The sequence below is a fragment of the Alligator sinensis genome, unplaced genomic scaffold (genome assembly GCF_000455745.1).
Source record: "Alligator sinensis unplaced genomic scaffold, ASM45574v1 scaffold1011_1, whole genome shotgun sequence".
NCBI classification, from domain to species: domain Eukaryota; kingdom Metazoa; phylum Chordata; order Crocodylia; family Alligatoridae; genus Alligator; species Alligator sinensis.
Window position 1 is genome coordinate 119389 of NW_005842785.1, and position 12794 is coordinate 132182.

Genomic DNA, 12794 nt, shown 5'->3' on the forward strand with positions numbered 1-12794 from the left:
TGTGTGTGTGTGTGTGCACACGCGCGCGCATGTGTGTGTGTGGGGGGGACCAGCCCCAAGGTTTATGATTACAGTGTTTCAATCCGCCTAATAAACTAGAATTTTAAGGATCCCAAGTTGGACATTTGTAGCCAACATCCTCTATATTATGTCTCCTCTGAAATCCTTTAGTTACAAATTAGCTTAAATCCTGATGCACAAAGTTTAAGTGCAAAGTTATGGTATTTCTCAACATTAAATTTTTAGGAATAAACAATTAAAAATCTGAAGTTTGGATTTCTCAGCAATTACTATCACAAATCCTACAATACGGTTTTGAGCCACAAATACCAAGAATGTATCGCATGACAAAATCCTTACCAGCAAGCATAGTGAATGGGGGCCCAATGGTCACTGTCTAACTGGTTAACTGAAAAGTTTTCATCCAGAAGGCGGCTCAGTAATTCAGAGTCTCCTTCACAGGCACTGCGATGAAGAGGGAAATCATCTACCCATTGACGCTCCCTAGTGACGAAAATTACAATACACACCAACTCAGTAATATTCTAGCAGACAAATTTAAAAAATGTAAAAACAACACACTTGTGTTTATCTTTTGATATGTATAAAACCCAGGCAGTTAAAGTGAATCAATGTGTACAACTAGCATTTTAATTAGCCATATGTCCATCCATGACCACATTCTTTCTACCAAGAAATACTTGTTTTAGACTTGCTTTGTTTTCTGAATTTTCCCCAGTCAATCCTACATTTTTTGATTCTTCAGGCTCTCATTCTGTTGTGAACTCCATAGACTATAAGCTCTTTTTTTTGGTACATTTTTTTTTTTATGTATTGGTACTATAATAAGGACAGAGGGACTCTGAAAACAGACTGGATCCTAAAGTAATCCTGTAACATGATTTTTTTTTTTTTTTTACTTGAGATTATAAATGAAAAAAATATAATGTAATACTTGTCTTCCATCACACTGCTCATGCTGCGTTGCCACTTTTCTCTTTTTGGAATCTGAATCTTTGAGTAGTCTGGAGCTCCAAGACCAAAGTATGGGTTTATAACCACTTTATCAACCTACAAAAACAATATAATATTTAAAAATTTGTCACTGAAGCATGGACAAGCAGACATACACATTTTCTTTTAATTAACACTCACACAGTAATTTGTTGCAGTTAAAGGGACAGATTTTCACATTTTTATAGTTGTAAATCAAACTAGACAAAAGCATAAAGAGGGTATAACTGATTACGGTACAGCTAAACACAAGATTATCAAAACCTTTTAAAAAGTAAAATAGAATTCATCCTACAAAATACTTACCCTGTTGGTATATTGAAGATCAGACCCAAACAAAGGATTATAGATGCACATATCTGCTTTCTCCAATGCCAACATTTTACTCTTTATTTCTAATGCAGTATAGCCCATGTGGAGCGAGCTCTCTGTGTGACCAGGTTCAATAGCATATGCAGGGTTTATGACATTAGTTTTAATTCTTTCAAGAGGTGATGGTCTGAATAAAGCTGGGATAGAATGCGATTGTGTGTGTCGTTCATCTAGCCATCTGCAGAACAAAATAGACAAGTCACACTAATGCTTATTCATTTTCAAGATAAATAAAGGATTGATTATGTAGTCTCTATGCTAACTATTCTACCAGAAGTCAACAGTTGTATGTATGAAGAGGCTACGGGATCAGGTCCTACATCTGCAAAAATAGATACTAGAAAATAAGTCACATTTAAAAGCCTTAGCTGAAGTTTTAATTACTGGGCATATAGGCAATTTTATATCACTACTATACTTCCACATATAGAACTTTGCTAACTTACAGTTAAGGATCCTCAATTGCATTCTCTCGAAATGTGAGCTTTCAGAAGCAAGGCAATTGTTAAGTTAGGGCAATATGTTCTCCCAGCACAATCAAAATACTTAACCACACCAACACACTAATACCTCCTTTAACAAATTCACTTTCAGTTCACCAGTACTACCACTCTAAATATGCACATGAAGGAACTGAAATGTCACACTACAATATGGAACCTTCTTCAAGTCCAAATGTTACTGCAAACCTATTTGTCTTCAAATTCATTTAGCTCAGTAGCTGGGTGTTTTGCTAAAAAAAACTAGGAATGAAACAATTAATTTGGGCACATGAAAATGTCATCTATAAGCCAGCATTCATTCAGCTTGGCCATCCTGCCTTCACTCAGACTCATAGGGCAGTGATCATTGCTCATTTCCTGTGGGTTTTCCTGGATGGATTCTAGGAACCCCTTGCTTCCACCAATTTCATTTGCGCTAGAGTGCTCTTATTAACCTGCAGGCACCTTAGGCTGAGCTGGGGAGCAACATAAATACTCTCTGCTTGCTGTAGTAAGGTTTTCCTATGCACTGTGGACCATGGCTTTCGACACAATTGTGTTGGCATTTAATTGTTGAATTTTGGTCATGGTTATGTTACCTATTCAGGATTTTTTCATAGGTAGAGGCTGCAAGGTATTTTTCTGGGCAAAACCTGGGTTTCTCATGTTGTAGTGTTTTGTTACATGTTTGAAGTGGACATAACCGTTGCAGATATAAATGCATTTTGGCTGGTTAGAATGAAATGACAGAGGGGAATACAGGCTCCCACAGGACTGTGCACTTCTCAGTACAGGAAGATTCACAGATGAACAGAGTTTGGAGACTGTCTCAAGAGCAGATTTTATCCCTTGAGGTAAACCATGGTTTATAGTTCAAAGCCATTTGTCTGGCTATGGCCTGGATGCTCTGGACAGTATCTCTAGCTAGGTACCTGCTTTTGATCTTGGGGTTGCTGAAAAAAAATAAATAAATAATAATTAAAAAAAAAAAATCAAGAAAAAAGTTGTCTTTTATAGCAAAGTGTAGTTCATGTTGATATTTTATCCCCCACCACTTATTTATACTTCCGTTCTTTTTGGGGAGGGGGCAGTGGGGTATGGCCATTGTGCTTTAAACTATCCATAGCTTGTAAGGTGTATTTTGGGAAATTATCCTGAGGAACAATCACATTAGATGGTGATACCCATTTAAAAATTATTTCAGACTAGCTAGACTAGGACTTCCTAGCTTAGTATGAAGCAGACAGACATTTTGTCTGTATTAATTAATAAAATTAACATAATAAAACTTAAGCAACACGCTATAATTTATACTTTGCTCAGCTTGCAAACAGTCATGCTATATTTTACTCATGTAAGGGATGGTACTGAATTCAAATTTCACAGAGCAGATTAATTTTTTTCTAAAAAGGATCAATTACAATGCCATAGGATCAAAATTAAGAGTATGTGTAGGAGATTGTAAGACTGAGACCTAGAAATGAATCTAAAATCCAAAAACAAGAGATTTCTTTGACAGAGGGAGAGAAGACAAAAATATTTAAGTAGCAATTTTCAAATAATAAATCAGACTAATCAAAAATGTACTGTAAATCCCAGAAAGTTAATAATCTACTAAAAATAAATGCTGTAAGTTTGGGGATGACATATGTAAACAACAAATATTTAATTCCTAGTTTAAATGCTAATCTCAATACAATCATAACTACAGGGATGCCACCACTCTGATGAATACTTTAGGTATATCATTAAAATTTCTGTAAGGCTCCATAATGCATTGTAGGTGAACATGCCTCTTTAGACTTCTAGGTTTAAAATAAGCAGGACAATCATTAGTTCAAAACTATCACTTCTAATTAATAAACAAATGAGTCCTCAAGCTTTGCTCAATTTTTTGACAATCAGGCTGAGAAAGCAACATGTGATATTATCATTATTTCCATCTTAATGATCACAAGACAGCTGTAAAATTTTACATCTATTTTCCATGTAGTCCAACTTCCTTGTTTATTTCTATTTCAACATAAGTATTTCTACTGATAACATTTCTTACTTATCCAAGGCTATTAACATCCTAGCAGTAAGTGTAGCAAAGTGAGCACTGGATTCACTGCAGACTCTCATGATGTCCTGTAAACAGTAGAAAACTGGACATCCTGGACTGTATGTATATTTTGTATTATCTGAAAAGGAAAGGGAAACACTGAAAGTACTTTAATGGAAACAGGTATCTTGTTTACCACTGTTACCTCTTTCATAATTATAGAATATCATCTCTTTTTGCTGAAATTATATTTTTAGACTACAGTAGATTTCACTTTTCCCAGATGGTAACTTATACAAATTGCATACAGTTCTTAACTAACAGAGTTCAGTGTAGACCAGTACAGTGGCCTTAGCTTAACTATAAAATATTCTTTTAGTGTTCTTCCATTATGATCATGTTCTCTTTCAGAGTTATTGAAATATCTGTGTATACTGTTAAAAAAAGACTATCAGTCCCAATAAAGACCTTAGGACTGACACGATGTTTATTTGTTAATCTTCATATCTGAAACATATTAGAAATAGCAAAGGAGCAAGTTCCCTAAGAGTACACGAAGAATTTCCTTCAGACTTTGCATTTATTTTAGTTCTTTATTACAACCTTCAGAGAATTCTTTATCATTTCTTACTCAAGCAGAAAGGACTCAGACTTCAATGGGAACTCTTCTCTGAGCAAGGAGTGTTGAAAAGAGTATTTTTGAAGTTTACTAACATCTACGCTTTTAAACGTCTCCTTGATGAGTATATTTCATAATAATAAATTAGCTATGACAGGTAAGTTTTTAACAAATACAAGATATATTTTAAAGAACATTTAAATTATTTTAATTTTATTTTAGGAATTTGGAGAAATAAAACAACAATTACATAACGTTGTCAACCAAAATCTAATTTTCTCAAGCCTAAATACAAATATCAGAGCCATCAACATCTACATCACATATTTATGTTAGAAAATAACCACTTAATTTCCTTTTGAGTATATACAACTTCAAGAACTCTGTTAAATGTTACCTTTGACAACTGCTGGAACAACATAAAGGGATGCTTCCTGGCCTGCCTTCTCCCCTTCCAGAGGAAACTTCTTCATTAACACTACTCGCTTTCCTATTGTTAAAAAATTGAAAAAGCCAACAGAGCTAGATGGTCAACTGGACAATAACTGGCAGCTTAATTCTTTTTTGGTCATGTCCTATCACGTTTCAGTAATTCTTAATTAACTGTTCCATCTCGTTTCCAATACTAGTTCCTGAAAGCTATGGTAGCCTAACTGATCTTGAGCAGCTGAATAAACATATGCGTACATCAACATACATATGAAAGACCATTAACAGGTAAACTATCCCATTATTTTCAGACTCTTTATATGACTTTTTCCATGCCTCTAACCATTCTGGCTGCCCTTTTTCAAGCCATCTCTAATATATGTAATATCTTTTATTAATGAGGTCACAAGCACTGCATGGCTTTCATATGAAGGTGAACCCTGGTCCATACAATACCAATATAATTAGGGACCTACCTGATTCACAGGGGCCGCACCCCAATTTCATGGGCAGAACACAAGCGTGGCTAGCCAGTTCACAGGCAGAGTGTGGTGCCCCCGCCTCCGGTTTGGTTAAGGGGCCCTGGTTGCCCTGCCTCCTCACCACCGATTGGCTACACTGCCTGTCACATGACCTCACCTCTCACCACTGACTGGCTGCAAGTGCCATCCATCATGCAGCCTCGCCCCTTGCTGCTGATTGGTGGCGAGGGGTGAAGCCACATGACAGGCAGCTCCACATGGCAGGTAGCTTTTACAGCTAAGCAGTGGCAAGCGGTAGGGGTGGCAGCTATCTTGCCAGTAGCCCTTAGAGTAGGCAGCTACCTCACCACCAGTCCCCCGGCGAGCTGCCACAGCGCTCAGTTCTCCTCCCCAGCAGATTTCATGGCCAATGCCAGATTTTGTGGAATCCGCAAAATAGCAAATCCAGTAGGTCCCTAATTATAATAACTTCCATACTATTCTCTATTCCAGCTTTATGGACCCTGACATTTTATTTATTTTTCAGACTTTTGTTGGGGATTAAGCAGGGTTGTTACTGGGTTGTATAGACTGGTGCCCAGGTTGTATTCCGATGTAAAAATGCATGTTAATTTATAGCCATGAAGATGTATACCAGTAGTTCAGAATTTTCCCTTCACCACACATTACTTTATATATATTAATATTGTATATAATTTGACACTGTTGCCCATTCATCTAGCTCCCTTCCCTTCCCCTGATTTGACATTTTTGCCACCTCACTACCTATTCCTTTCTCGAGACTGTTACTAATTCCATGCCCTTGTCTGCAGTTAATATAACTGAACTGATAAATCCTTAGTAGTATAGACCCAGTTAAACCAGCAAAAAGTAATTTGACAGCAAAGCTTACAGTATTTATTCCAGAGCTTTTGGCAGCACACCTATATCAGAATAAAAAATAAAAAATTTATCCCCTCCCTAACATACATAGATAGCTAAACTAGCAACAATTTTAAGTGCAGAATTGGCCTATGTAACACTGGCTTAGTGTGGAGGCTCAAGACACCTTTCTGTTAACTTTTTACAATAATAAAAATTAAATTTTGTTATTTGTTCTCCTGTCTCTTGGTCAGTTTTTGATCCATTATAATACTTTGTCTCTCATCCATTGACTATTAAGTTTCTTTAGTAGCCTCTACAAAGCAAACTTATCAAAGTAAGTAAATAAGTAAAATACCAGCTGATTCTCTGTTATCCTCTATTTTTACTGGTCAATAAACGGCTTTTTATTTTTAAAGAAATACAAGAATTCTTTTTTAAAAGAAAATAAAGGATAGTGAGAGGTTTCAGCTGCAGGTTTCTCTTGGTAAAACAGCAGACCTATTTTTCATAGTAAAGCATATTACAGAGGAACAATCAACAAAAATGAGAAAACAGTTCTTACCTTTTATACCTTGATTGGCTGGTGAAATTGGTTTGGTGGTTTCTAATACATAGTCCAAAATACTTTGAGTTACTTCAGTACCTCCCTGCAGTTTAGTTTCCAACAAAACTTTCTTTCGTTTTTTCTTTTGCCCTTCAATGGGAACTTCAAGCAACAAAATCTTGAAAATAACAATAAAATTGAAGGATTAATTAAGCATTACTGAAATGTGATGGGACATGTTTACTTTTATTTATTTAAAAGCAGGACCACACCATTTTATTTAAAATTAAAATTATTAGCGTTCTGTGCTGAGTTTCCTACATAGCCAAAAATGTATAGCACTCAACCAAAACAGTAAGGGCATTTATACATGTGCTCTGGGAGGCGGGGAGGGGGAGAGCGCTTTAATTAGAGCAGCTCCAAGAGACATTCTAATTAAAGTGCCCAGAGCCTCACATTGTTTAGCATCCCTGAACTAAAAAATGGCAGCAGAGGCACGTTAAAGCCACTAAGCAAGCTTTAGTTAAAGTGCCCCCATTGCCATTTTTCAGGGCAGGGACATTGATACACATGATGCTGAAATCTGCTAGAGCACAGTAATTACCATGCTCTAGGAGATTCAATTAATCAAGTCTGCTCCAACACGCTGTAATTACTGTGCGTCAAAGCAGCCTCAATATATATGTACAGGCACCTTAAATGGTTTTAAATTTACTCCTCCTTGCTTCTGCCCCACTTTTCGTGAGATTCTAGCACTTTATTGTTGACTTCACATGCAGACTTCACTCTAGTGAGGTACAGGACTTGTCTCCAAAGACCAATTTACAGTATGCACTCCATTTTTATTTTTAATATTGCAGAAGCTGAATATCATAAAATGGTACTTTAATAGGAATAAATACTGTCTTACGATAAAAGTTTGATTTGTGTTATTTTTATATCAAACAAGTTCAAGTAACAGAAGTATAACGGCCATTATAGACAGAAGTTTCTATTTATAAAATATTAGAAAGGGGTAGATAAGGATTCCAAAAGTGTGGGCTTATGGTATTTCATCACAAATGTTGTCTCAATTAGTCAGCTGCAAAAACAGTAACAAAATTCAAGTAGCAATGAATGCACCAGAACATGGGGAGAGCTGTGGATGTAATATAGCTTGATTTTAGCAAGGCTTTTGACACTCACCATCTCCCACAACATTCTTATTAACAAGCTAAAGAAATACAGACTAGATGAACATACTGTAAGGTGGATGTATAACTGGTTGGATCATTGTGCTCAATGAGTAATCATCAGTGGCTCAATGTCTAGATGGAAAGAGGTAGCAAGTGGGGTTACCCAGGACAGTCCTGAGTCCAGTATTCATGGGCAACTGGTGCCTCCTGAGTCGGGGGGGCAGGTCCCCCCACAGCTGATCGTGCTGATGCAGAAGTGCCAGCGGTATGCCCAAAAGTGCCAGGGGTGCTTCTCCTGGCACCCCCACTCCCTAGCCAGCACTCTCCTCTGCTGTCGCCTAAGCAGGGAACGCTGGCTGTCATGGAGTACACGTGCACCTCCTACGTGTTGCCACTGCCAGTATTGTTTATCTTCACTAATGATTTTGACGATGGAATTAAGTGAACACTTAGCAAATCTGCAAATGAAACCAAGTTGGGGGGAGCTGCAGACATTCTGGACGGTAGTGCTAGGATCCAGAATGACCTGGATAGACTGGAAAAATGATCCATTATCAATCAGATGAGATTCAGTAAGGACAAGTGCAAAGTCCTGCACTTGGGATGGAATAACTGCATGCACAAATACAGACTGGGGAATGATTGGCTAGACTACAGTATTGCAGAGAAAGACCTGGGAGTTATAATAGACCTTAAAACTGAATATGAGCCAAACATGCATCAAAAGGCCAACAGCATACTGGGTTGTATTAACTGGAATGTCATTTGCAAATCAAGGGAAGTGATTCTTCCATTCTATTCAATGTTAGGGAGGCCTCACCTGCAGTACTGTGTTCAGTTTTTGCACCGCACTTCAAGAAAGATGTACACAGATTGGAATCGAGTCTATCGTAGAGCAACAAAAAATGATGAGAAGCTTGGGAAGCATGATTTATGAGGAAAGGCTGAAAGAGCTAGTATTATTTATTCTGGCAAAGAGAAGATGGAACAGAGATTTAATAACAGTCTTCAAATGACTGAAGGACTATTATAGAGACAATGGAGATGGGTTTTTCTCAATGGCCATAGGGACAAGATTAGGAGCAATGGCCTCAGGTGGCAGCAGAGAAAATTAAGGTTGGAGATTAGGAGGAACCTGCTGACTATGAGGGGGGTCAAACACTGGAACAGTCTACCTAGAGAAGTTGTGGATTCTCCATCTCTGGAAATTTTTAAAAGCAGGTTGGGTGGGCACCAGGCTGGGCTGGTTTAGACAGGGATGATTCTGCCTTGAGCAGGGGACTGGGCTGGGTGACTTTGGGAGGTCCCTTCCAGTCCTACTTTCCTATGATCCTATGTTCTAGAATGTCAAATTCATATGAATACCAATGACAAAGAAATGGAAAGTGGCAAGACCCCAATCCTGTGCTGAGTTCCTTAAGAGAACAGGTGGTCATCAACCCAGAATGTTGTATGAGTTGATAGTTTTACCTCTAAAGGTCTCACTCTGCTAACACTCATACAGTACATGTATGGCAGCATTGGTATAATGAGATTCTAAAACAGAAACTGTGATGTGTTCTTGCCAATTTGTTGCATGGAGGTTTTACATCCTGTTGACTTTAAAGCATTAGGGAATGTTTAGTTTTGGAAACACCTCAGAAACTTAACAGATGTTTAATTTTTTTTTGTGATACACGTTGTGCTTCTGATATTTGTTTAAGCTGTAACGTTTCCTACAATTTACTATTTGTTTGGTTCCTTGCTCAACAGTACATTTCTTACATGACTTTGACCAAGTCACTTAGGGACAGTCAAATCAGTGGGGGTTAGATGAGTAAACATGTTTTGTATCTCTGTTTTAGGTTATCTGTGCTTCAGGTCCTGCTCTGTAAAATTACCTTACAGGAAAGTTGTGAGGATAGATATATTAAGAACTCAGGGCCTTGTCTGCATTGCAAACTTCTGGTGCCAGGCAGTAGCCCTCTCAAAAACGCTGTGCCATTCTAGATGGTCTACCTACTGAACTGAAAGAAGTGCCACTGTATCTGTGTGGTTATGCCTCAGCTACTTGGCACTGCTTGTTCAGAAGGCAACTGGAGCAGGGTGGCATGTGAGGATACCACTGCTAGCATACTGGGCCAGATAAACAGTTAGAGACAGAGATTTACTTTCTGAGTAACCAGAACTGTTAGCTAATACAAGTTTGTTTCTCAGTTGCAGTCTCTTTAATTTTTCAAACATTAAATTGAGGAAAATAAAGTATTTTTTACTTCATATGATTTAGCTCGATATTCCCGAGAATTCAGGCTAGCAGTGTTCTTTGGACGAATCACAGCAACATACGTCTCTCCCATGTTTTCTGGGTTTCCCATGGTTTGTTCTTTTCATTTAGCACTGGAGATGGTGAAATAAACAAAAAGCAAAATTTAAGTTTAGGAAACAAGATGAAACAAAACACGTGTTATGCTAGCATAAAGTAATTATTTTCATTCATTATATTCATCCTATTTAAGACAATTTATTCATCTTTTTTTTCTTATGAGGAAAAACATCAAAAACATCATTGTTAAAATGTATATTCCTTTTCAAACACTAAGACCATGAATGGGTGAAAAAAAATGTTCACTGTACAGAACTACTATGAGTAACCCTGTTCTCTAATTTAGTTTTAAACTGTAAGAATTAGGAACCCTAAAGTCTTAGAGATATGTAGAAACTGATAACTTTTCTTATTTTTAAATGTATTAATGCCATATACAATATCTACAAAGTACCATATTTCCATCAATTCCCGTCAAGAAAAACTTGAATCCCTATTTTCTAACAAGAAATAGAACACAGTCTTGTCTGGAGCCCAGAAATAGAGCTGTGCAATACAAGTCCTAAAATGCAATATCAGAACTTATTTATTTGAATGTCAGTAGCGCACTCTGTGAGGCAGAGGTCTCTCCACACAGCTTAGTGCAGTATTGGAACTGTACACATTTTAATTGATTGACAGATCCTTTTTAGAGCTTCCTTTTACCAAAATAGAGTATAGAAGTACCCCCTTGTAATTCTAAATACTTGCAAAAATATAATAAAACAGAATCCCCCACTAAGGCTAACTATAATTCCCTTTACACTTTAAACTAAAATACAAGGTCACTTCTGCCCCTTGGCCCATTTCAGCTGATCTCCTCCCTCATCCAGAAATGAAAACTCTTTCATTCTGTAGGATCAATAAATATAGATGATATGTAAATTTGTCCCACTATCAAATGGAGATGTTATCATTACAATTTATAGCTTGCAGTGCTGCTGCACCTGTTCTGAGGAGAAATAGAGGGCTTCAGTCGCCAGTGTACTGAATCCAGAAACTTTCACCAACACCACATTAACTGAAAAATTCAAAGGAAAAAATAATTAAAAGTGAACTTTAAAAAATGAAACTGAGATTAATATGAGAAAGAGTGCATTTTAATCACTGGTTAACATATCTGTCCGGGCTGCTCTGAATGATGTTGCTACTTGAAAAATAGGCTGGGGTGGATGTCTGCATTAAAAGAAGAATTTAGGAGCCATGGTCAAGTATAAAGGTCTCATTTGTGGAAGGCACTAAACAGACATTTTATAAGCACCCTGTTTCTAGGAGCTTACAATCTACATGACTGACAGGAAGCATCAGTGGAATGAAAAAGACAACGTGGGCTTGGGTGGACAGGAAGAGGTAACAGTAATATGAAGAGGTTCTCAAATGGCACAGCTCATTATTTACCTAACCAGTGTTAAACTGAAGTAATGTAGCCCCCCCATACATGTTACAGTTATTGCACAATTAGCTTGCTAAATGTGCAATTAACTGAAACCAGATACACATGCAAAGCATCTATCATGCCATGAAAAGATCCAAGTAGCTATAAAGCTGGATCTTGGAAACCTGTACTAACTTTACAGCTGGTTGGTACCCAGCTTTTATGCAGCAGGGTTTCCCCTGTGGCTGGGAGCCTGGTAAGCTGACCGGCTCCAGCAATTGCCAACTCTGGATCCTGGCGGTGCCCCATGGCTGAGGGGATCCAGATTCTCCAGCTGTGGATGCTGAGTCCAGCAGTGAGCTGCCCATGCTGGGATCCTGGTGGGTCCCAGCAGCTGAGATGTGGCTGTGATCTCTCAGCTCTAGCGATACAAAGCTGGGAGACCACAGCAGCTACAATGTCCCAGCCTCAGGGTTTTCACACACAAGCCTAGGCTGGGAGATCAAACCCTCCCAGCTGCAGGGGTCTGTAGGGCAATCCCAGGGTTGAGAGGCTTCCAGCCAACATGAGCTGGCTTCTTCCCAGTGCAGGGGAAGCCCAGGATCTGACCTGCAATCACAACCCCAGCCATGGCAGGAGACGTGACTGTGGGTCATGCCTTAGATCCCATCGCACCTTCACCTGCATGTGCAGAAGGGCCCTCACATACATCACAGCAGCAGCAGGCTAAAGCATTCTCTAGTGCAGACTTCTGACTGTGTCCCCTCCAGCCACGGGCTGGGGTGAAGGCGGCCTTCAACAGCCTCCTCGAGGGTTCAGCTCAGGGCTGCTGGGATGCGAACAGACACAAAGAAAAGAGGTCCAGTGCTTCTCTACCCCCTCGCGGCGCAAGGGGAGACTCCTCTTGGCGCTGGAGACCTTTATGCCGACGAGCTGGTTCGTGGAGGCGCACAACCTCAATACCCCCCCTCGCGCCACAGGCTCCCCTGCACGAGCGGGGGGGCGGCAGCGCCCATCACCGCCGGCTCCGTCCCGCTGCAAAGCTAAGGCCTG

General features: G+C 38.9%; 1 protein-coding gene across 4 annotated transcripts in view; it reads right to left on the reverse strand.

The window, feature by feature from the left end:
• KRIT1 (KRIT1, ankyrin repeat containing) overlaps positions 1–12786 on the reverse strand; it is a 37812-nt gene extending 25026 nt beyond the window's left edge. The window contains exons 1-9 of one of the 4 annotated variants that reach the window (XM_006034947.3): positions 12423–12785; positions 11314–11387; positions 10278–10401; positions 6869–7028; positions 4929–5021; positions 3922–4051; positions 1321–1564; positions 956–1071; positions 361–504 (exon numbers count right to left, since the gene is read on the reverse strand). In XM_006034947.3, coding sequence (XP_006035009.1) covers positions 361–504; positions 956–1071; positions 1321–1564; positions 3922–4051; positions 4929–5021; positions 6869–7028; positions 10278–10379 — 989 coding nt within the window. In that variant the 5' untranslated portion in view covers positions 10380–10401; positions 11314–11387; positions 12423–12785. Of the gene's footprint in view, positions 1–360; positions 505–955; positions 1072–1320; positions 1565–3921; positions 4052–4928; positions 5022–6868; positions 7029–10277; positions 10402–11313; positions 11388–12416 lie in introns of all 4 variants that reach the window. The other 3 variants (XM_006034948.3, XM_025191077.1, XM_025191078.1) reach the window with 3 other exon arrangements.
• Between the last annotated feature and the right edge of the window lie 8 nt (positions 12787–12794).